Source organism: Miscanthus floridulus, chromosome 13, assembly GCF_019320115.1.
Source record: "Miscanthus floridulus cultivar M001 chromosome 13, ASM1932011v1, whole genome shotgun sequence".
NCBI lineage: Eukaryota > Viridiplantae > Streptophyta > Magnoliopsida > Poales > Poaceae > Miscanthus > Miscanthus floridulus.
In genome coordinates this window covers 79,789,638-79,812,635 of record NC_089592.1, presented here as the reverse complement: position 1 = coordinate 79,812,635, position 22,998 = coordinate 79,789,638, and the positions used below count along the sequence as shown (strand labels likewise).

The window sequence follows — 22,998 nt, the reverse complement described above, 5'->3', positions numbered from 1 at the left end:
CTTGCTTTGTTATTTTAAGTTTATCTAGTGGAGCTCTGTAGAGTAGCAAGATTGAGAGCTTTTATTGAGTAGTAACATTGCAAGTTGTGTGCCTAGTAATCATTGCAACTAGAATTGTTGGATAGGTGGCTTGCAACCCTTATAGAGCTAGAGCAAGTTTGCATTTCACTATTTGTCATACTAATCAAAGTGCTCTAGTTGATTTGTAGATTTTTAAATAGGCTATTCACCCTTCTCTAGCCATATTAGGACCTTTCAGGCGATTGGGTCACTAGGAGCCGAGGGAGCCGCGAGAGGAGGCACCGGTTCCACGATGGTGGCTCGCGGCAAGGTCCGAGGCGACGTCGAGGGCCGGTGCGGCAGCAGCTCCGGCGACGTTGCTTTGGTGTGGCACTAGAGTGCTCGGCGGCAGCGGCTCTAGCGGGTCGAGTCGGCGGTGTCCTCGCGAGCTACGGTGGGGGGATGGGCGCGGTAGCCGCCTGACTCGGACGCCGTGGAGGGGCAGGAGCCATCCTCGCCGCCGGTGCGCGTGAAAGGAGCTCTAGTGCGACGAGGGCGGCTGAGGGAACGGATGGGGGGAGCGAGGGAGGCGACCGGCGCGCGGGGAATGACGGGCGGTGAACTGCAACACTGGAGCGGGCGGCAACCGGCGGAGCAGGCGTGGTCGACGGCAGGCCTAGCTGGCGGCGGCGGTCAGAGGGAGAGGAGAGATAGAGAGCTAGAGAGGGAGAAAGAGAGCGCGAGAGAGAGCTGCGGCGGCCACACGATTGAATCCATGCTCGCGCCAGAACACATGGCGCCAAGGTCGGCGCCAAGATCTGTGGCGCCGAACTCGACGCCATGTGTTCTGGCGCTGAGGTACCAGCCACGTGAACGCCACCTTGAATGCCCTGCTGTGCACGGCCAGGCACCTCGACGCCAAGATCTGTGGCGCCGAGACGTGTTACCTCTACATCATATGTCCTGACGCTGACCCCAGAGTCCAAAGATGAGTTTAAGTCTCCTAGGGCCAAACCTAAATTTTGTTAAAAAAACCCAAATCTTAAAAAATTGGGTCCATTTCACCTCGAAATAAAAAAAGGCAACTGCTGCAATTTCACATTTCTCTCGAGCTGTCAAGCACACAGTCAGGCACACAGCACAAGCAAACCCCCCAAAACCCACCAGGGCACCGCACCTCCGCCGCCGCCGCCGCCGCGAATGCCGGAGCCGCAGGCCATCCTCCCGCTCCGCGCGCTCCCGCCGGATGCGCCGCTGCCCTTCGCCGTCCCCGCGCCGTTCCACCCCCAAACCCCCGGCCCCGGCCCCGGCCCCGGCGGGACCGCCCCGGCCACGCCCCCGAACCCGACCCCTCCGCAACCGCAAACCCCCGCCGCGCCGCCTTCGTCCTCTTCGACGCGGCCGCCGCACCCATGGGAGATCGCCGCGCGAGCCTGGATAGAGTCCTTCCCCGACGGACGGCCGCCCACCGAGCCCGAGGTCGACGCCTACATCGACGTGCACCGGCCCGAGCTCCCCTCCCTCCCTCGCTCCCAGCTACACCAGCGCCTCCTCGCTCTCCGCGGCGACCTGGTAACCCAACTACACCTCAACTATTTGCGAATTGTCATGTGACTCCCCCGGTTGTCGAGTTGACGAAATTAATCGGCTTGCGTGCTTTATCTGTTTTTTTTTCTTCATCAAATCTGGTGATTGGGGGTGTGGTTTATTCCTGAATCAGTCCAATGTCCACTGATCTGGGGTTACTCTCTTGCTCAGTCGTAGAGAATTGAATGGCTACTATGGGGTTCTAACAGAAAGGCAGCAAATGCCAACACTTTCCAGCCCTCGGAATTTGGAGTTGTATAATGGCCAGTTTAGTTTCCTGATTATAAGAGTTTCTATGAATGTTTAAACTACTGTGTCAATTAGTTCAATTCGGAGCTCTGTACTTCATGTAGTCTGCTGTTTCTGCATGATAGCACTGATGGAACTATCCTTCTCCATATATGTTTGATACATGCTTGTATTCTGGCCCCATAAGGCCATATTGATCAACAAAACTGAGTCAGGGTCACTTCTATTTTATTCTTTGTCAGGTTTTAGATGCAGACCAGAGCTGCATTCCCGTACAGGTTCCAGCGAACTGATCTATGGAAGCCTGTGTACCAGTGGTTGGAATCTCTTGAGCTGGACTCACTAGTTGCTACACAGCAGATATCAGACTGGCTTACATCGAACCCAAAGATAATGGACAGGCTGGTTGAGAAACATTCAAAATACCATTTGATTCACTACACCCAGAGGATGCACTTGAAGATGCTAAAAAAGAAGGGAAAGTTGCCAAAGGTACACATGGTTTTCTGACGGTTGCTGCAAGAAATCTTTTTTCCCCCTAACTTCTATGAGTGCTAAACTGGCGCTTGACATCCTGGCAAGGGATTACAAAAGCTGATTCTTGATTTGCAGACTCTGCAACTTTCTGCGGCTAGAGCCACAGTTCGACCAATTGCTGCTGCAGTCACTCCAGAAGAAAACATTGTGCCATTACAGAAAACTATACCTCCAGTGACAGGTTTACTTTCTATATATTTACATTTTTTTTTGAAGTGCTACTAGTGTCTACATGAATAGTAAGATGACATTCTGGAAAATTGCAGGTAGATTTCCCAGTGTCAGTGCATGCAGACAACAAAGCCGTACTGCAGGCAGATTTCAAGGTGGAAACGCAACTCTTAGGGATAAGAAGACGTCATTGTCCAAAAAGAAAGAAGCTTTGCTCAAATATGAACTGTATGTGGTTAACTCTGAACTATTTATCTGTTAACATGTGAATAGTTTGTGCTAACATGTTCTTTGATGTGTTTCAGTTTGACAGACTTGCAGAACCAATTGACTGCTGTGCTGTTAAAGCAATGTTGTACTGTTGCCATTAAAGAAACAGATTCATCATATGTGGAATTTCCAAATCAAGAGACTAACATGAGTATACAAGGGGCCACTACTGCAAATGCTTCAGCCCCTTCGGAGGCAAAGAAGGTGTTTATAAATGAACAGTCAGTTCCAGGAGGAGCCCCAGAAAGTGAACCTGGGCATAAGAGGAAGAGAAACCCTATCATTGTTACACCTGCATGGTGTTATAGTGAAGCATCAGCAGGTTTGTCATTTTACCTAATATAGGATTAATCATCTTATTATAGCTTCTACCAGTTGATCTTAGATACATTCTATTTTTTGGCTCATATGTGCTATTTTATTCTAAAAAAAGTTATATTTTTTTTATATACAAGCCTTTGAGCAGTACCTTTTCAGCTATCTGCTAAATTTTAGTAAAGAATATTTAATAAACAGTGGTTTGGAAGTACAAGCTACTAACATCATCTCCATGCCATAAACGAAAACCATTGTTTATGTTAGTCTTTTTTTTTTGCAAGTTTGACTGCTCACACCACAAAATTACATCGATTTTGTAAGGGCATCATGATTCTTGTTAATCTTGGATATTTTGATTTTACTGTGAAGATTAAGCTACAATCAGCCTGTTCGCTTGTTGGTTTCAGCTAGCCCAAACCAGCCAGCCAACAGTGTTTTCCTCTCACAATAAACCAGCACCAGCCAGCCCAAACCAGCCCAGAAACCAACCAGCGGCCGAATGTCCTTAGCATGCCGAGATGCACCCAGGAATGCTGGTGTGTAACAACTTGTTTTTTATTTAAAATGAATATGTTGACCCATAATTATCTGTTTTTAATGAAATTTTGCTTTTTAAGCTATTATAAAATAGCAAATATGTTTCAACAGATCTGTATCAACTGACCAATTGTGGTGACACCATGCAGAAACCTTGCAGAATGAACCAAATCCTAGCTCAAATAGTGATGGTTCAAGAAATTTCAATATTTGGAAAGGACATGCTAATCCACTAGTTTCACATAGAGATATTAAGAAAAATATATTATTCTGTCTTGAGGGACGTGAAACTGGTGTCAGCTGCTCTCAAGCTGCTTCTTATGGAGGTTATGCTGGACGAAATCGTGAAAGATGGACTCCATTTCTTGAAGGCACGTTTGTTTGTAGTTTTGTTCTCAAAAGATTATTGCTCAGTTGCTTTTTCCTTTCAAAGTTGTGTCTACCTTTTTCATTTTCCTAAAATCATAATGAGTTATTCTTGATTTTCAATTAGGATGGAATTCACCTGCAGTCCAGTTTGAAGGGCCTGCTGTACATGTTGTGAGAAAAAGTTACCTATCTTGGTGTCCAACTTCATGTGCTTATACGTCAAGTGCTCCTTCTGCTCAGCCTCATGGCAGGGTAAGGATCTCTTATGCATTTGGCAGTGGAATTTTGTGGAAGTTGGAATCTTTGATATCTAACACTTTGCTTTGACTGTCTTCTCTTCTATGCAAATATTAAGCACTCTTCTGGTGTACATCTTTTTTATTAAGTGCATGCTTGTTTCTGCTTTTAAATTAACAAAACTAAATTTGATTCCTGTGTTGAAGTGGATTAGCTTGTCAATCAGAAAAAATGAGAAGGATATATCCTAACAGTCAAACAGTCTGGTGACCTCCCTGGTTATTAGTTTGCTGTATTGACAGTGACCTTAAGTTCCGGTAGCCTGACTGTTTACATGCATTGATGTAGTAAGGCCATAAGTCTCACATAGGAAGATGACTTCTTTTTTAATGGAACAACAGGGAGACCCCTACAGAATTTTTATATTTTCAAAAAAGTAAATGTGTATACATGGGTCGTAAACTTAAAAAAGACTGTAATACTATTGGAAATCAAATAGCCATTGTTCTAAGTTCTAACAATAACCTTGCAGTATGCAAGATTAGAGCCAAATCAGGTCGTGGTCGTGTTTGTTGTAGGGAAAGGGCATGTAGTCTAACAAACGAGGTATGTGTTGTAAGGGTTCTTGCCCCCCTTTTCTTCTTAATACAAAGATACACAGCTCTCCTATGTGTTCGAGGAAAAAAAAGATTAGAGCCAAATCCTCTTTGAACTGGAAATCTATCTAAAGAAATCACTCCAGATTAAAAAATGAAGGAATTGTGATGACACCAGATGGTCCAACAGGAAAGCATAACTATTTCTCTAAATGCTTTTCATTAAAAATTTCTTCAACTTGCAGCATGTCAATATTTTTTTCCCTTCTTGTTGGTGGCTCATTTTGGTTGTCATCTCTAGCCTACTCAATTTGCATGGACAATAAGGTTGTGTTGTCTTATTTTGTTGTTGTTGTATCTATCAGGGTCGGAGCTTTGTTGAGGCCAACGTGGGCCATGGTCCCACCTGGTCCTTAAGCTTTTATAGATTTAGAGCTCACTCTACTATGTTTTCTGGACTTTTGCTCTTTGCTGCAGCCCAAGCTCCACCACTTATATCTATACATTCCTATCTAATTTTTTTTTAATGTTGCTCTGCCTCAGCAAGGTATCCGCAAAGTTCTTGATGTAAAATTTCATCCAGAAGGGTTGCCTCAGCTTGTTTCTTGCTCTAATGAGGTCAGTGCCATTTATGATTCATGTTTCATTTACTATTCAAGAATACCTTGTATTTCTTACTACTGTAAAAATCACTATTGTACTGTCTTAAGTACCTTTATCTTTGTTCTTAATCATATTTTGTTATCCTTATTTTAAATTATTTGAATATTTTAGCTTGTGTGGGAGCTTTGATTATTGGGCACGCCCTTTATTCTCTTGGTTTATTCAATATTTCATGAATCCAGGCACCCAATGAATTACTGCTTTTCAATCTTCTTTCTGGAAGGGCAATTCAGCTTAGAGGCCACAATACCAAGGTATGCCAAATAAGTTTTCTTGACGCATTTACAGATTCTGTATGTTCTGAGCTAGGGCATCCATACCTTTTCATTCCCTTCCTTTTGTTGCTTGTATTACTGTATTAGTATCCCATCCTATATCTGGACAAAAGCTCACGAGTTAAGACCACAACCATGAAAATAATGATAAAGGTGGTCATGTGACTATATGACATGCTTGAACCTTTCACTTGTAATATTTGTATTTCGTGCTGTAGAGACACACCTCACACCCAATATGGGGGGTGACCTTCATATAGCCAATATGGCTGGGTATATAAGGAATACAATCAAGTATACATAGTAGGTGCTAATTATAGCTAATCACACATAGACCTGCCTAATACCCGTCCGCAGTCTAAGCGGGAGGATCCCGGACGCATAGACTGGACCTAAATTCAGTAAATAGCTGTACAGGAAGGCCCTTGGTCATGATGTCTGCGAACTGGTGAGAGGATGACACGCGAAGAACCCGAACTTGTCCCAAGGCAACCTTCTCACGGACGAAGTGAATATCAATCTCAATGTGCTTCGTGCGACGATGATGAACGGGGTTGGTTGTCATGTAGACAGTGCTGACATTGTCGCAGTAGACAACCATCGCCGAAGCAATGGAGACGTGGAGCTCCTGCAGGAGCTGGCGTAGCCAGCAGCACTCGGCCACCACATGAGCAACAGCACGGTACTCTGCTTCTGCACTGGAGCGGGAGATCGTGGTCTGACGCTTGGAGGACCAAGAAATCAGATTGTCGCCGAGGTAGACACAATAGTCGGAGGTGGAGCGCCGAGAATCTGGGCAGCCAAGCTCAGTCGGCATCGGAGTAGGCGACCAGTGACTGAACAGGGCCGATACCAATGTGGAGGCCGGAGGAGAGAGTGCCCTTCAGGTAGCGTAGAATCCGCTTGATCATCGAGAGGTGCGGCTTGCGGGGATCATGCATGAAGAGGCACACCTGTTGGACGGCGTATGCCAAGTCAGGACGAGTCAGCGTGAGGTACTGGAGCGCGCCAGCAAGCCTCCGGTACGCGAACGGATCAGCAACAGGGGCACCGGCGGTGGCGGATAACTTGGCATGAGTGTCAACAGGTGTCGTCGTAGAGTGACACTTAGCCATGCTGGCGCGTTGAAGGAGCTCAACGGCGTACTGTCGCTGTGATAAGAACAAGACGTCGGCGGAGCGAGTGACGGTAGATGCCGAGGAAGTGATGGAGTGCGCCCAGGTCAGTCATGGCAAACTTAGAGTGGAGGCGCCCAATGACCTGCTGTAGAAATGCCGTCGAGGACGCAGTAAGGACGATGTCGTCGACGTACAGAAGCAGGTAGGCGATACTGGTCCCAGTCTTTGTAGACAAAGAGGGAGGTGTCGGAAGTCGAGGCGACGAAGCCGAGCTGGCGAATGTATGTCGCAAAACGCTGGTATCAGGCTCGGGGAGCCTGCTTCAGTCCGTAGAGGGAGCGCCTGCAACAGACACATGATCAGGAAAAACAGGGTCGACGAAGCCTGGGGGCTGCTGGCAGTAGATGGTCTCCTCCAGATGTCCATGGAGAAAGGCGTTCTTGACGTCTAGCTGATGAATAGGCCAGGCCCGTGAGGCAGCAATGCTGAGGACAGCTCGGATGGTTGCTGGTTTGACCACCGGGCTGAATGTCTCGTCGTAGTCGATGTTGTGGCGCTGGGAGAAGCCACGAACCACCCAGCGAGCCTTGTGGCGGGTGAGGGTACCGTCAGAGTGGTACTTGTGCTTGTGACCACGTTGGCGCCGGGTGGCCGGGGCACGAGGCGCCATGTCCCGTTGTCGATGAGAGCCTTGTACTCAGCCATGGCCGCACGCCAGTTTGGATCAGCCAAACCGCTACGGTAGTTGGCGGGAAGTGGAGACGGAGTGGTTGTCGCAGAGAGCCCCACATACCGCATAACCGGTATGGCCCCGGACTGGGTCCGCGTGATGCGTCGTTCCTGCTGTACGGGAGGTGCTGGTGGAGCTGCGGGCACCTGTGGCTGCTGTAGAGGAGCAGTAGCCTGCTGTACAGGGGCAGGAGGCTGCTTAACAGGTGCAGGAGCTGATCCTGGTGCTGTAGAGGACCCGTCATGCGCCCGGGGACGCCGGCTGTAGACAAGCTGGATGTCCCGAGCTGGTGGAGCGGCGTGAACAACAGCTAGAGCCGGGGCAGCCGCTGGAGGAGCAGCTGGAGCCGGGGCAGCAGGCAGTACGGGGCCGTGAAACAAGATCGCGGGGTCGTCGGTCAGCTCCTCAATGAAACCTTGGTGTGACTGCCCAGCAGCAGAGGGCAAAGATGCAGGACGCACCGGCACTGTAGTACCTGCAAGCAAAAAATCCAGGTCGCTTGGCGAGGACCTGGAGGGGTAAAGCCCGAAGGGAAAACAAGTCTCATCGAAGACCGCATGGCGAGAAATGATGACTGCGCTTAGTGGCCATGTTGAGGTAGCGGTACCCCTTGTGGGAAGAGGGATAGCCGAGAAAAACACAAGCTGTGGAGCGAGGGGAGAGTTTGTGGGGAGCCGTGGCGGTCAAGTTCGGATAACAGAGACACCCACAGACACGTAAGTGGGAGTACTCGGGAGATTTGTTGTGGAGGAGAGTGTATGGAATGCTGTGGTGAACAACACAGCATGGACGCGATAAATGAATACCACGGGAAGCAAAAAGAGTATTGAGGGTATTGTTTACGAACTCAGTGCCGTTGTCGGCTTGGACAACTTTGATGGCAAGGCTGAATTGAGTGTGGACATAATTGCAAAAATTTGCAATATGTGTGGAGACTTCAGATTTGCGAGTGAGGGGAAAGGTCCAATAGAAATGAGTAAAATCATCAAGTAAAACGAGATAATATTGATACCTGGATACACTGGCAACCGGGGATGTCCATACATCACAGTGAACAAGTTCAAAAGGCATGGAAGTATATGAACTAGAATCTGAAAAAGGAAGGCGCACATGTTTGCCAAGCTGACAAGAATGACATAGCAGTTGCTCTACTTTATTACAGCTTATGGACGCATTACGACGAAGAATGTCAATGGTGGCGGAGCTGGGATGACCAAGACGGTGATGCTAGAGGTCGGTGGAGATGGCAATGCTAGCGTGTGGAGCGGAAGACGCAGCAGGGAAGGTGTAAAGATCACCATCACTATTGCAGCGAAGCATACACGTTGGGTCAGGATATCCTTGATAGAAAAACCAAGGGCGTCAAATTCTATAGAGCAGTTGTTGTCCCTAGTAAATTAACGGACAGATAGCAGATTGCAGACTAGAGATGGGACAACTAAGACATTATTTAGATGAAAATTGGACTCTGGTGTATGAAGAACAGACTCGCCACGGCATGAAATAGGAAGATTTGCACCATTGCCAACTGTAATGGAAGAGCTGAGGAGGAGGATGGCGAGAGAGGAGTATACCATCCGAGGAGCTCATGTGGGAGGAGGTGCCAGAATCCAGGACCCAGGGATGCTGGCCCTGGAGATGCATCTGATTGAGTGCAGCGACAAGACCATCCTGGTTCCACATGGGAGCTTGTTGGGAGACTGTGGAGCGGCGCAAATGTCGTCGGGGGCTGCGTAGGCGCGAAGGCCGTGTGAGCCTGAGGAGGAGGGGTGCCAAGCACGCCTGGGCGCCAGCCGCCCTGCTCAGCCGAAGGAGGGCCCTGTGGCGCCCATGGATTGTAGCAAATCTAGGGGCCCATGGGTCGGTATTGACCAGTCTGGCCAACGCCGCCGCGTTGCTGCGAAGAGCCGCTGTTCCTGCCACGCCGGCCCTTGCCCTTGCCCTTGCTGCCGCTGCTGTTGCCGTCCGCCTGTCCGCCCTTGTTGCTGTTGTAGCCGGTCACGTGTGGGTTGTGTGGACCTCCAGAGTTGGCTGTGGCAGCGAGAGCACAGCACCCGCCCGGGCTGGTGCAGCCAGAGCCGGCGGTGGCGAGGAGGGCGGTGCTGGCGACTGTCTTTTCGTCGTTGGCGAGACGGAGCTTCTTTAGTGCCAGCATGTCATGGGCTCTGACGAATGTGGGAAGTACAGCGGAGTTGGCGATGTCGTTGGCGGTGTTGGAGAAGCGAGGATTGAGGCCACGCAGAAGGGCGAGGACGAGCTAGCGAGTCCTGGACAGGATGGCCGACGTCGTGAAGAGCGGCGGCCTTGATCTTCAGCCGTTGGCAGTACGCCGATATGGTGCTGTCACCTTGCACCATGGAGTGAAATTTGTTGAGGAGGAAGATGGCGCGCGGCTCCCGATTGACGCGGAAGATCCCTTCAATGGCCACCCACAGATCACGAGCGGTTGGATCGGCACCGTCCATGGCGAGGTCGAGGACGGAGTCGTCGACGGAGCCGGAGATCCAGCCCCGGACGCAGCACTCCGCGGCATCCCACTGAGGATCATCAGGTCGAGGGGGAGCAGAGCCGTCGATGTGCGAGCGAAGGCCGAACTTGCCGCACAACGACTTGAAGAAGAACGCCCACATGGAGTAGTTGGATTGAAGGTCCAGCGTAAAAGGGATGTGGGACTTGACATTGACTGTGACGTAGTTGTAAGCCACGATCGGGGCAGCAGCGCCGGCACTCATGGCAGGCATGGTGGGGGTGCCTGTCGCGGGCAGGGTGTCGGCACTGGTGGCCGAGGAGGAGGCCGAGGTGTCCATGGGAGAGGAGAGAGGGAGGACGGGCGAGAGGAAGTCTCGCGCGTGGGGGGAGGTGGCTGCGCGATCACGGAGTCGCGAGGTGGAGGGAGGGAAAGACCGGGAGAATAGGATCTAATCGGCTGATACCATGTAGAGACACACCTCACACCCAATATGGGGGGGTGACCTTCATATATATAGCCAATATGGCTGGGTATACAAGGAATACAATCAAGTATACATAGTAGGTGCTAATTATAGCTAATCACACATAGGCCTGCCTAACACGTGCTTCATCCTCAATTCTGTCACATTACTTCTAAACGTGCCCTATACAATGATGAGAAAGAGAAACTGACTGTTTCATAAGCATATCTGGTTTGTGGATGTGATACAACCAGATAAGAGTATTTGTTGTGCAAGTGCTAACCAATCTGAATTTCACATTATATTAGAATGTTTTGTTGTTGGATTTCGTTTTTCTTTGGACATAGAGTTTTTGACATGCTCACGCTTACTTTTACCATGTTGACTAGTGTTATTACTTAGTTCTACTTATTGTTCTCAGATCCAGTCTATCGCGTTTGCAGTCAAAGGAGCAAGTGTAGTGTCTTGTGCTTCTAATTTGTTAAAGGTAACTAGATTTTGTTCCTTGCCGATCCCTGCAACTATGTGAGAATAAAACTGTTTATTGCTTCTCTTCCTGTACTGGAGAATAGGTATGGGACTGCATTACCGGCTCTTGCCTCTATACGCTGAGTGGTGATGACCAAAATTCAGTGGGGCATACACAGAAAATAAATGCTATGGCAGTGAATAAATGGCAATCATGTATGTGTGCTTTTCATCAACCTCATCTCTTTATCCCACAACTCCTACATCTTGTATGTCTTGTTTACATTTTGTTTAGTTCATAGCTTTCTCCTTTTTTTTTTCTTGCATGTTGGTAGTTTTCTTACTTCTTAGACAATTGATGCTGAGCTGGCAGATTTTCCATGGGAAAGAAAATACAGCAACCTTATGTTCGTTTCCGTTTTTATGCTGATTGACTCCTATGTCCTATGTACTACCATATTGTTCTGTTCAATTTTTTGTTCTGATGTCTCACTAGAATAGTGATTTTGTTGGGTGATGCGTGCAACATCTATGGAAGATAAGGATATATTAACTGCAGATAATGGTGATAACTTTCTGTGTTGTGTTAACTCTACTGGTTTGTTCGTTTGCCTTATGTTTCTTCTCTTAAATGAATCATAATTATCTCTATTTTTATTCCATCTTTCTTTATTTTTTGATCTCAACATGGTGTACATTTACAGGTCTTGTTGTCACTAGTGGAGCAAAAGGTGACGGGAAGCTTCTACTATGGAATGCTTTAAGAGGTGAACTTGCTTCTGATCTAAATTCGAACTTGAGGTAACATGTGAATTTGTTCTTGTCCATCCCGTTTTGTTTTCTTTTTTTCTCCTTATAAGTACTTGTTCTCCCCTAGTTCACAAGTTTTGTATCATAAGTTATTGTAGTGTAATATTAACCTTTTCTTTTTAAAATTTGTTGAATATAAATTGTTAATGTTTACAACAGTATTTAGTTATTCTCCCGTCGAGTGAACCATTTGAAAAGTTAAAAGGACCCAGATGGTCGCTTTGAGAGTTCATGGACCCAGAAGAGAATGCAGGAAAAGTTGAGATCCACGATGCTTTTCACTCCATTTTGAATGTTGATTCCAGTTTTTGAGGGGAAATACAGTAGGGGTGGGCCCCCACTGTGCATTTTATTAAAAAGAATGTTGATGCTTGTTACCATTTCGTTTTCTTTTCCTGCAACCCTCTCATCCTTTAATTGAGATAAGAGTGGTTGCTTTGTGAGGGACAGTTTCCTTATTCTCTCTTTAATACAAAGATACACACACCTCCTGTGTTTTTGAGGAAAAAGATAAAAAAATGTTGATACAGTTATATAGAAGGTAAAAACTAGATGGGTGCATTTTGCAGAGGAAAATTTCCTAAGCTGAGGACTAAAGTGCTTTATGTGGCCTGAGCTTCTAGAGAGGAAAAATGGAAATGATTAAAGTGCAAAATCCCAATATGCTTAAACTGTTAAACCAGACTCAAACCCTGTATATCTTTGTTAATGTAGGTCCCAGGATATGATCTATCCCTCAGTTGATACAATGGAGTTCTATAGTGAGAATCATCTGGCATGTGGAAGCGATTGTGACTATGGTGGCTCAGCTGTGGTACAATTATGGGATATTGATTCTCCAGAGTCTTATTTATCTTTCTCTGCAAGTGACTCTGTATGTACCTTCTCCTTTTGTTTCTATGTACGTATGACTTTTAGAGGTTAATGGAGGACTAACATATCTCTGTCACAGTACATTACTTCCCTTAAAGTCAACCCTGCTGGCAACACTCTCATTACAGGTTATTTATCCTTTCTGTCACATGGGATCTCCCCTATTGCAGCCATGATGAACTGTATTTTGTCTTTACTTTCAATATGCAGGTTCTGGTGATGGGACTATTGGCTTATTTGACATCCGTACTTGTTCTGCAATTAGTCACTTATCAGTGGGATCTGGTTGTGAGGTATTGTTGCATAGAAGTTGGAATTAAGGGCTGTATAGGTTTGATTGATAATGTGGAAATTATTTTATTGCTTTTGTGTGATTGAAATCTTTCTTATTGATCTCTTAGTTACTAACATATTTCTTCTCTGAGAACTGATAATAAATATGTTGCTTCTCAACAGGTTACATCTGTTTCATTTAGCAACTGTGGCACCTATTTTTCTGCTTCTAGCACATCAAATAATACTTTGGTTTGGGATGCAAGGCTTGTCCCAATAAATCAAAGCAAGGATGTTTCACGAAGCAGAGATATGCGATTTTGTCGGCCTTTACATTGCTTTAGCCATGGTATTCAGATGCCTACTGCAGAATACACAAGTCAACTGCCAGGGTATGTAAAATGCAGCACTAATCATTATTGCATCTAGTGATTAGTTATGCCTGAAAAGTTGGTGACAATTTATATGAGCTTCAATTGTGAACCTAGTGGAAGTCATCTATACTATGAATTGCAATTTAGTTTTTCACTGGATTCATGATGTGCTGTTTCTAGTAATCTGATGTAGACTGTTTCTGTCTGTTTTATTTAGTCTAGTAGGTAGCTTCACAAGAAAAGTAGAAAACTTGTACATACTGTAAAGTTGCTTCTACACAGATTTAAGTTCTCTCTTAGCAATAGCCTCTTTTTTTGCTGAATAGCCTGTTGTGCAGTTCTGTCTGCTTTTGTAGACGTTTCTGTTGTATTTTCCTTTCTTTTGTTTTTTTTTTTTACCTAGGGCCTTTCCCTACTGTATTGCCCTCAAAAAAAGAAAGAAAAGTAGAAAAGATAACTATAGTAAAAGCTTTACTCATTTGTTTAAACTTCTCCATTTACGAAGATCTTCATTCATGCTATGTTACTCCTGAAGTTGCAAAATTATATAAAAAAATAGAGGAAACATTTAATACAGCATTCTGGCTGGTCATTGGTATGCTCATGATGATTCCATTCTGTTAGATGTTTCATATGTGCTCAGAGTTTGTACTTTATGTAATACTTTTATAAAATATATTTCCTCTGATCTGAAATATAAGTCCATCTAAGTTTGTCCTAAGTAATTTTTTTTTACCATTTGCCTATGAATATATAAATATATAGGTTGAACACATAAGATTAGCGTTACTAGATTCATTATGAAACATAAGATTAGCATTACTAGATTCATTATGAAACATACTTTCATAATGTATGACTATTTTAATTTTAATTTAAGATGGTATGTTTTTTATAGATATTGCTAGGTCAAAGTTGTATTGGAGACCATGCATAGATTTAGCTTTGTCCCAAGTCAAAGGGGGCGTACCCAGTGCAGAGAGCTCCCGCTCTGTGTGGGGTTTGGGGAAGGGTGTCAGTGTCAAGCCTTATCCCTCGCCTGTGCAATGCGAGGAGACCGCGACTCGAACCTGGGACCTTCCGGTCACAGGCGGTAGAAAAATAAACTAACATCTACAAGTTCAAATTGATGCACTATCAAGACATTTCATTGAGAATTTAATGAAACTAATTTGATATCGTAGATGTTGATGCATTTTTTCTATAAGCTTGGTCAAAGTTTGATAAGTTTGACTTAGGACAAATGCTAAAGTGAACTTAGGACATATATTCTATACTACTTACTTTTGCTGTGTTCTATAAATATTTAGCCAAAAGTGCAAAATTTGTGCTCTGAAGAACGTGCCAATGTCCAAACTCCAATAGAAAAATAAACTAACATCTACAAGTTCAAATTGATGCACTATCAAGACATTTCATTGAGAATTTAATGAAACTAATTTGATATCGTAGATGTTGATGCATTTTTTCTATAAGCTTGGTCAAAGTTTGATAAGTTTGACTTAGGACAAATGCTAAAGTGAACTTAGGACATATATTCTATACTTACTTACTTTTGCTGTGTTCTATAAATATTTAGCCAAAAGTGCAAAATTTGTGCTCTGAAGAACGTGCCAATGTCCAAACTCCAAAACATTGCTCATTTATGGTGTGGTGTTATAAACTTGTAATACAAAAAGTATTTTTTGAGGCAAAAGATAATATTGTTTTCTCATGTCAAATCTAAATATTTTGAAAAAAAAAATACTAGGCAAAGCTTAGAATGGTCTGGTGCGCGTATCCCCTTTTACTATGATGACTATTGCTAGTTTCAGTTTTATACCTTCTTTCTTGGTGGCTTTTGTTGGGTTTCATCACTAGCCTACTCCACCTGCTCGGGACTACAAGTCTTTGTTGTTGTTTGTCCACTAGGTTACTGGTAACCCCTGCTAATACCCTCTGGTTGAGACTAAATGTGGTGTTGTTTGACCACTTGATAACCACTGATAATACTACGGACATGTCCTGTCTTCATTGTTTCCTACCACATGGTTTGCAGATTGTGGCTATAAAATCTAAATAGTACTCTGTTCATTGTCTTCCAATGTAGCATCCTTTTGTTTTGTTATCCACCTTTGTATAGGCTTATCTTCTCTGTTGTCTGTTCAGCCATGTTGACAAGGGTGATCAGGGGGTAAATGCCACACAGTGGCTGCATAACGAACCTGTACTTGTCACTGTAAGTGGTGATGGCAGGTGAGTAATTAGCCCAATGACATACGCATTGTGTCATTTTCATCAATCTGCGTTTAAGTTATGAAAATGCTTAACTACTAATTTACTCTGCTTTTAGTGTTGGAATGTGGGATGTTACTCTAGGTCAACCTTGTGTCAGACATATCGTCGCTCATACTCGATGTGCTAATGCGGTGAGCCTATTTTGTGATATTCTACTTCTGGGGCTCTTCAGCTTACCTCTTTTGCTATTGATTTTTCATGGTATAAATCCCAGGTTGCTGTAGCCCCTAATGACGAATACCTCTGCACAGGAGGAAGTGATCAGAAAGTTGTGAGTTGCTTATTTGGCCTTTTAGTTTCTTATGTTGCTTATGTCATTCTGGAAGAGGTATTGTTTGGATTGTTTTGTTGGTCTACAACTGAAATCAGTAGAAATGCAATACATCTTATTATTGATGTGGTTACTTTTTTTTTTCTCAAACACACAGAAGAGCTGCGTATCTTTATATTATAGAGAGAAAGAGAGGGGATAAAAACCCATAAAAGGCAACCCCTATGCCTCACCTGTGAGACAAGAGAAGGTTGCAAGGAAAAAAAACACCACACGGCACTCAAAACCCTTGTTACAAGGAAGAAATGACCCGACCTTTCTAGCCACTTACACTAGCATCTCTCCACGACCAAAAAATAGCTTCTGAAGTTTTTGATCAGTGAGCACTAGTGAAGCAGCAAGACTCAATTCCTCTTTGAAGGAATGCTGTGCTGTTGCTAGGGAAGGAGTTGCACTGTCAAAAACTCCTCTTTTCCTGTGAAGCCACAAGGCCCATGCTTCCAGGATCACCATACTGTTCAAATCTTTTTGTTTGCTTTTCTCCACCAATCAGTGAAGCTCTTGTTCCTTCTAGGTACAATGCACTCAGTTCCAGGAGAGGCCAGTAAATTATACCAAAATTGCCTAGCAAAACACAATTAGTGAGGATGATGTGGTTTACTGAATAGTACTCCCTCTGTTCCAAACTATAAGACGTTCTTCTGGCTTTTCTAGGTTCATAGCTTTTGCTACACACCTAGATATATGTTATGTCTTGATACATAGTAAAAGCTATGAATCTAGAATTGCCAACAACAACAACAACATGGCCTTTCAGTCCCAAGCAAGTTGGGGTAGGCTAGAGTTGAAACCCACCAAGAGCCCCAAGTCACGGTTCAGGCACTTCATGCTTTCCAAGTACAGATATTCAAACATGAATCTAGAATTGCCAAAACGTCTTATAATTTGGGATTGAGGAAGTAAGAAATAAAAAATGTAAAAATGTAAAATAGCTTGGTTAGTGGTTATGTGAATTGGGCATGGTTTGAAGATACTATTGGCAGTATTCATATTCATTATACATATGTATGAGTTCTCGCCTTGATGTGCATAACTAACTAATGTGGCCCCTGAAGAGGGAAGGACTGTGACTGATGTATGATAAATTATTTCCATTTATGAATGGGCAGAACCACGAGTGTTTGCTTTGTTTTTTTTGTTTAGCCAGGTTCTCTCATTGACTATTGGCTTGGCAGGTTTTATATCATAATAGAAGTGGGCGTACACATCTTAATTGGCGTCTTTCACACCCTCTGCAAGGAAGTGATTGATATGCTGCCAGACATCGTAGAATTGTTCCGCTAACATGGTAAGTCACCTTTCCTTTTTGCGCTTTTCATTTGATGATCTCTGTTAGTACTTCGGCACCGGAAGTTCAAAACAGCTAAAATAACATATTTTACTGAATCATACATCAATAAATATATGAATATGGTATAAGCTGCATACAAACATACTTCTCTTCACTTTTCTAATAGCTTAAGGGGGTTGTTGCAACTTCACGTTAGGCAGATTGGAAAAATAAAAGCAGCAATTCATAAGTGGAAAAATAAAATTAAATTGGTGAAAGGCCTTGCTTCACTGTGGAGACTTCTGCTTTATCTTCATGAGAGATTGAACAGCTTCTGTTATTTCCCAACACGCCCTGCATACCTCTGTTCCTAATTCTTTTTGCACGCATATCTTTTTCAGCTGGGGAGTTCTCTGAGTCAGGCAGTTGCACTTTGGCAGAAACTTGGCTGTTCCAAATGGATGTGGAGCCAGGACTCGTATTGAAGCCTCTGCTTGATGGACGACTGAAGCTTGTGTTGGGCCTTAACATTATTGAATTCTCATGCCTCTTTACAAGTAGAGTCTGTATCTTTTTATTCTCCTGTAAACAAATGTTTATGAAATCAATGTCATCCAGACTGATAGTAGGTTTCTATTCTTAGATACTGTTTGGATAAGGGGGGTTGGAATCCAAATCCTTAGGATTTAGTTCAACCTTTGAACTAAATTCCTAGAGCAACCCCCTTATTTGAGCACCCTGTGTATGAGCCAGATTATGTGATTCCCTGTACCATCAACCAGTTGACTAATAACTACTCACCCGTTGCCTGTATTTCTCTTCTTCTTTTTCTCTGAGTGTGAACATGTAGTCTTTCAGCATTGCCAGAAGCGGGAGCTGCAAAAGCTTATGTTAGTAGTTTTGTTCAAGAAATTAAGACTTTCTATCATTTGGAATCAGTACTTGATAATCAATCTAGCTGACTTTCATGTCTATTTGATTTTATTTTTTCAACGAAATGTTCCAAATTATGGTTCCAATACAAGAATTTTGCTGTGAAGGTTGTTTTTACAGGTAAAGACTAAAGAGTTAACCATGCAAATACAGACCTCAGTATTTTTTTTGTTAGGTCGTTTGTGCAATGTTTACTTATGAATTACTGCATATGTTAATTTATTTACCAGTACTACTTTGTGGTGTCTGTATGGCTATTTATAGAATAGTATTTTTAAAAATTAATTATTGGTTTATGATAACATAAGATCTGTCTGGTAGTGCAGTATTTTGCATTTTTCCTTTGAGAATCACAATCATTTTGTTAATTGTTTCTTGTATAGATACTTGCTTAGGCTCTCGCCCTGGTTTTGCTTGACTTTTGATAGTTGAGTGTAGTCTTATACTCTTATCGATTTGACTTTGCAGTGGCAACATGTATCCCGCATGCATTGTCCTCCAATAATTTCTGATTCTTTTTTTGAACTGCCACGTTTTAATGCTATAGTAAGCTGCCTCTTGCTTGTTTTTCTATGTACAGGAATGGAATATATAGTTTTGCCGGTTTGAACATGATACCATTTCTTCCATGCCTTGCTGTCTGCAAAATATACTTCTTAGTACTTCTTAGCACCAGCCTACAAGTATGTTCTCTTCACTGTCACTTTTGCTTTCAAGACCAACTATTCTAATACCTCTGTTCCAAACTAGCTTTGTCCTAAGTGAAATCTCTAACTGTCATCAAGTATATAGAAAAATGCACCCAACATCTACAACATCAAATTAATTTCATTAAATTCTCCATGAAATATGCCTTGATAGTGCATTTATTTAAACTTGTAGATGTTAATATATTTGTCTAAAAATTGTCTTAAGTTAGAGAAATTTGATTTAGGACAAAGCTATAGTGAACTATAATTTGTAACGGAGGGAGCATTCGTTATTGTACTTAATACCCTCAGATGATGGCCTTGGAAAAATGCTGTTGTCAATGATGCTGTAGCATAATTATAAACTATAAGAAATGACCATACAGCTTCCCTTCAGGTTTTTAGTGGCCTATCTTTTTTGTACTTTCTACTCTCTTTAGTTTTTGTTTTTACTTGATTACCTCTAATTAATGTTGCATACATAATTTATTCTGTTATTCAGTTTGCTGTTGCAAATAAGCATATTCACAAGGTTGCTTTACAGGAGAAGGTTGAATTGATGAAGCTAACTGTGAGTCAATATGGCACACGGATAGTAGATTGATTGAATGTGTACAAGGGGGTACAACATATATAGGCAAGGATCGGTGTAGGGTTTATAGAACACACCTAATCAACGGAGATCCTTGCCTAATCTGGGCGATCAACTACTATAATACCAAAGGCAGCCCAGCCACCAGGCGTGTCCACCTAGGCCCATGGCCAGCCCTATAGGCGCTAGTCTAACACGCCCCTGCAGTCGGATCGTCAGCCACTCTGCATGTTCAGACTGGACCTGAACTCCGTGAACACTGAAGAGGGAAGCCCCTTGGTGAAGATGTCCGCATACTGTGAAGAGGTGGGAACATACAGGACACGGATATCGCCAATGGCAACGCGCTCCTAGATGAAGTGAAGATTGATCTCAATGTGCTTAGTTCGCTAATGCTGAACCGGGTTGGCAGTCAAGTAGACTGCACTGATGTTGTCGCAGTACACCAGTGTGGCGCGCCGGAGGGGAGCATGGAGCTCCAGAAGAAGCCGGCGGAGCCAGGTGGCCTCAGCAACCCCATTGGCCACCGCGCGATACTCGGCTTCAGCGTTGGATCATGAACACCAGTGTTCTGGCGCTTGGAGGACCAAGAGATGAGGTTGTCGCCAAGAAACACAGCATAGCCCGAGGTAGACTTGCAGGTGTCTGGACAACCAGCCCAATCAGTGTCAGTGTAGACAACAAGATCAGTCGAAGTAGACGGTCGCAGCAGGAGACCAAGGTGGAGAGTGCCTCGAACATAGCGAAGGATCCGCTTGAGGGCTGCAAGGTGAGGCTCACGGGGTCATGCATATGGAGGCAGACTTGCTGCACAGCATAAGCAATATCTGGCCTGGTGAACGTCAAGTACTGTAAGGCTCCAGCGAGACTGCGAAAATCTGAGGCGTCAGACAGGGGCGCCATTGGCTGTAGCAACCTTCGGGTTGGTGTTGACCGGAGTGGAGCACGACTTGCACTCTGCCATCCCGACGCGATCAAGAATATCAAGCATGTACTGCCGCTGAGAAAGGAGAGGTCCATCACCACATCGCGGAACATGCATACCAAGGAAGTGATGCAATTCACCAAGGTCTTTCTTGGCGAACTCCTGCTGAAGAGCTGAGATGATCCGCTGTAGGAGACTAGGTGAGGGAGCTGTGAGGACGATATCATCAACATAGAGCAATAGGTATCCAGTATCTGATCCGCGCTGGTAGACGAAGAGTGAGGTGTCCGACTTGGCTTCAACAAACCCAAGGGATAGCAGTATGTAGCCATCCGACTGTACCAGGCACGAGGCGCCTGCTTGAGGCCATATAGGGACTTGTTCAGGCGACAGACAAAGTCCGGATGACCGGAATCCTCGAACCCAGACGGCTGCTGACAATACACTGTCTCTATCAGGTTGCCATGTAGAAAGGCGTTCTTCACATCAAGCTAGATGAACAGGCTATCGGCGAGAGAGAGCCAGGGAGAGCACCGTGCGAACAGTAGCAGGCTTCACCACAGGACTGAATGTCTCATCAAAGTCTACACCAGGCCGCTGGGTGAAATCGCGGAGAACCCAGCGCGCCTTGTACCTTTCTAGAGAGCCATCAGACTGAAACTTGTGCTTGAAGATCCACTTGCCAGTGATGACGTTGGCCTGAGGGGGGTGAGGCACAAGGTCCCAAGTGTGATTCTATAGAAGAGCACCGTGTTCCTCTTCCATAGCCGCTCACCAATTGGGGTCAGCTAGAGCGCTACGGAAGGTCTTCGGCACCGGCGACGGGTGCAACGTGTGTGCTGATTGGTCACTAGAGGGACTGCAACAGCACCCTTGGGCAGCAGAGGAGTGGGGGCCGGTGGAGGCGGCGTAGCCGGTGTAGGAGGCTGGGGCCGGCGCGTGTAGTGTTGAGCGAAGAGATGCTCCGGTCGGAGAGTCGGGAACCCGGGCGGGGGCCCGTTGGGCGGTGACGCCAGTGACGGGAAACCTGCAGGAGACATCGATGCCGCTCAAAGTGCAGGCAGGACGTATAGCCGGCAAGCAGAGGTGTCCCCAGCACTAGCCGCGGTGGGCGCAAACGGGCTGGGCGCAGGAGAACTGTCGGTGGCCGCGCGTGGCACGGGTGGAGGGCCTGCCATGATCCCCGATGAGCGCAGCGCAGGAGGGATGTAGAGCGCAGGCGCGGGCACTGGTGGTAGCCCCAGGAACGACCGACAGGGGCGCTGCTTGTGGCAGCAGTAGGGAGCGCCCTAGGCACAGCCGCTGAGGGACCGACAGGGGCGCTGGTGGTAGCTCCGTGAGAGGTACCTGCAGACAATAACCTGTGCGGCGGTCCAATAGGAACGGGCACAACGTTAGTAGCATCAAGAAACTCGAAGTCCGTGGGAATGCGAGGACCATCGCGCTTGGCAAAAGGAAAGGCATTTTCATCGAAGATGACATGCCTGGAGATGATGACTCTGTTGGAAGAGAGATCAAGGCAACGGTATCCTTTGTGATGAGTGGAGTAGCCAAGGAAGATGCAGAGGACGAACCTAGGAGCGAGTTTGTGTGGAGCGGTGGCGGACATGTTTGGGTAACATTTGCAACCGAAGACTCAGCAGGTGATCATATGCTGGAGGCTTGTCGAAGAGGGCAAGGTGAGGCGTGGAAAATTGGAGAGTCTGGTGGGCAAGATGTTAATCAAGGAGGTCGCCGTGGAGAGGGCCTTGACCCAGTAAGAGGGAGGCATGGGCGCCTGAAAAAGTAGGGTACGAACGACATTATTTATGGAACGAATAATGCGTTCGGCTTTACCGTTTTGAGGCGAAGTGTAGGGGCAAGACATGCGAAGGTGGATGCCTTGGGTGAGGAAGAAGTTACGGGTGCTCGAGTTGTCAAACTCTTTCCCGTTATCGCACTGGGCAGCCTTGACTGAGGCACCAAATTGAGTGGAGGCGTAGGCGATGAAGTGAGCAAGCGTACTGAAAGTGTCAGATTTAAGGCGTAGAGGAAAAGTCCACAAATAATGAGTGCAATCAAGTATAACCAAATAATATTTGTATCCAGAAATGCTGCCAACTGGGGATGTCCACAAATCACAATGAATAAGATCAAACTTGCTAGATGCATGAGAGGTGGACACATGAAAGGGCAGACGAACATGACGCCTTAACTGACAGGCATGACATAGGTCTGAACAATCCTCAATCTGACAAGAGACACTAGACGCAAGCTTTGACAGCGCCTCATGACCAGGGTGTCCGAGACGCCGATGCCACAGTGGAGAGGCAGCCTAGGCGACAAGGGAGTGTGCTGCAGGAAGGCGCAGAGGGTATAGCGGTCCGGAGCTATTGCACCTGACGATCTCGGCCCGGGATGGAAGAGCCTTCACAGAACAACCAGCAGGGTTAAACTCAACAGAGCAATTATTGTCGGTAGTAAATTGGCGAACATATATGAGATTCTTAATGAGTTGTGGTGACACAAGGACATTATTAAGACGTAAAGCGTGTGGCAACTCTGTGTTTCCAGTGGCAGTGACTGGAAGAATAGAGCCATTACCGATGACGAT

The 22,998-nt window shown here is 45.3% G+C and overlaps 1 protein-coding gene and 1 pseudogene across 3 annotated transcripts in view; one reads left to right on the top strand and one right to left on the bottom strand.

Moving 5' to 3' along the window:
* The first annotated feature begins 1,123 nt into the window (after nt 1-1,123).
* On the top strand, nt 1,124-17,894 carry LOC136500453 (uncharacterized; annotated as a pseudogene).
* Nucleotides 17,382-22,998, bottom strand: part of LOC136500454 (65-kDa microtubule-associated protein 8-like) — a 17,639-nt gene continuing 12,022 nt past the window's right edge. The window contains exons 10-11 of one of the 3 annotated variants that reach the window (XM_066495803.1): nt 18,068-18,142; nt 17,382-17,848 (exon numbers count right to left, since the gene is read on the bottom strand). In XM_066495803.1, coding sequence (XP_066351900.1) covers nt 17,531-17,848; nt 18,068-18,142 — 393 coding nt within the window. In that variant the 3' untranslated portion in view covers nt 17,382-17,530. The other 2 variants (XM_066495805.1, XM_066495804.1) reach the window with 2 other exon arrangements.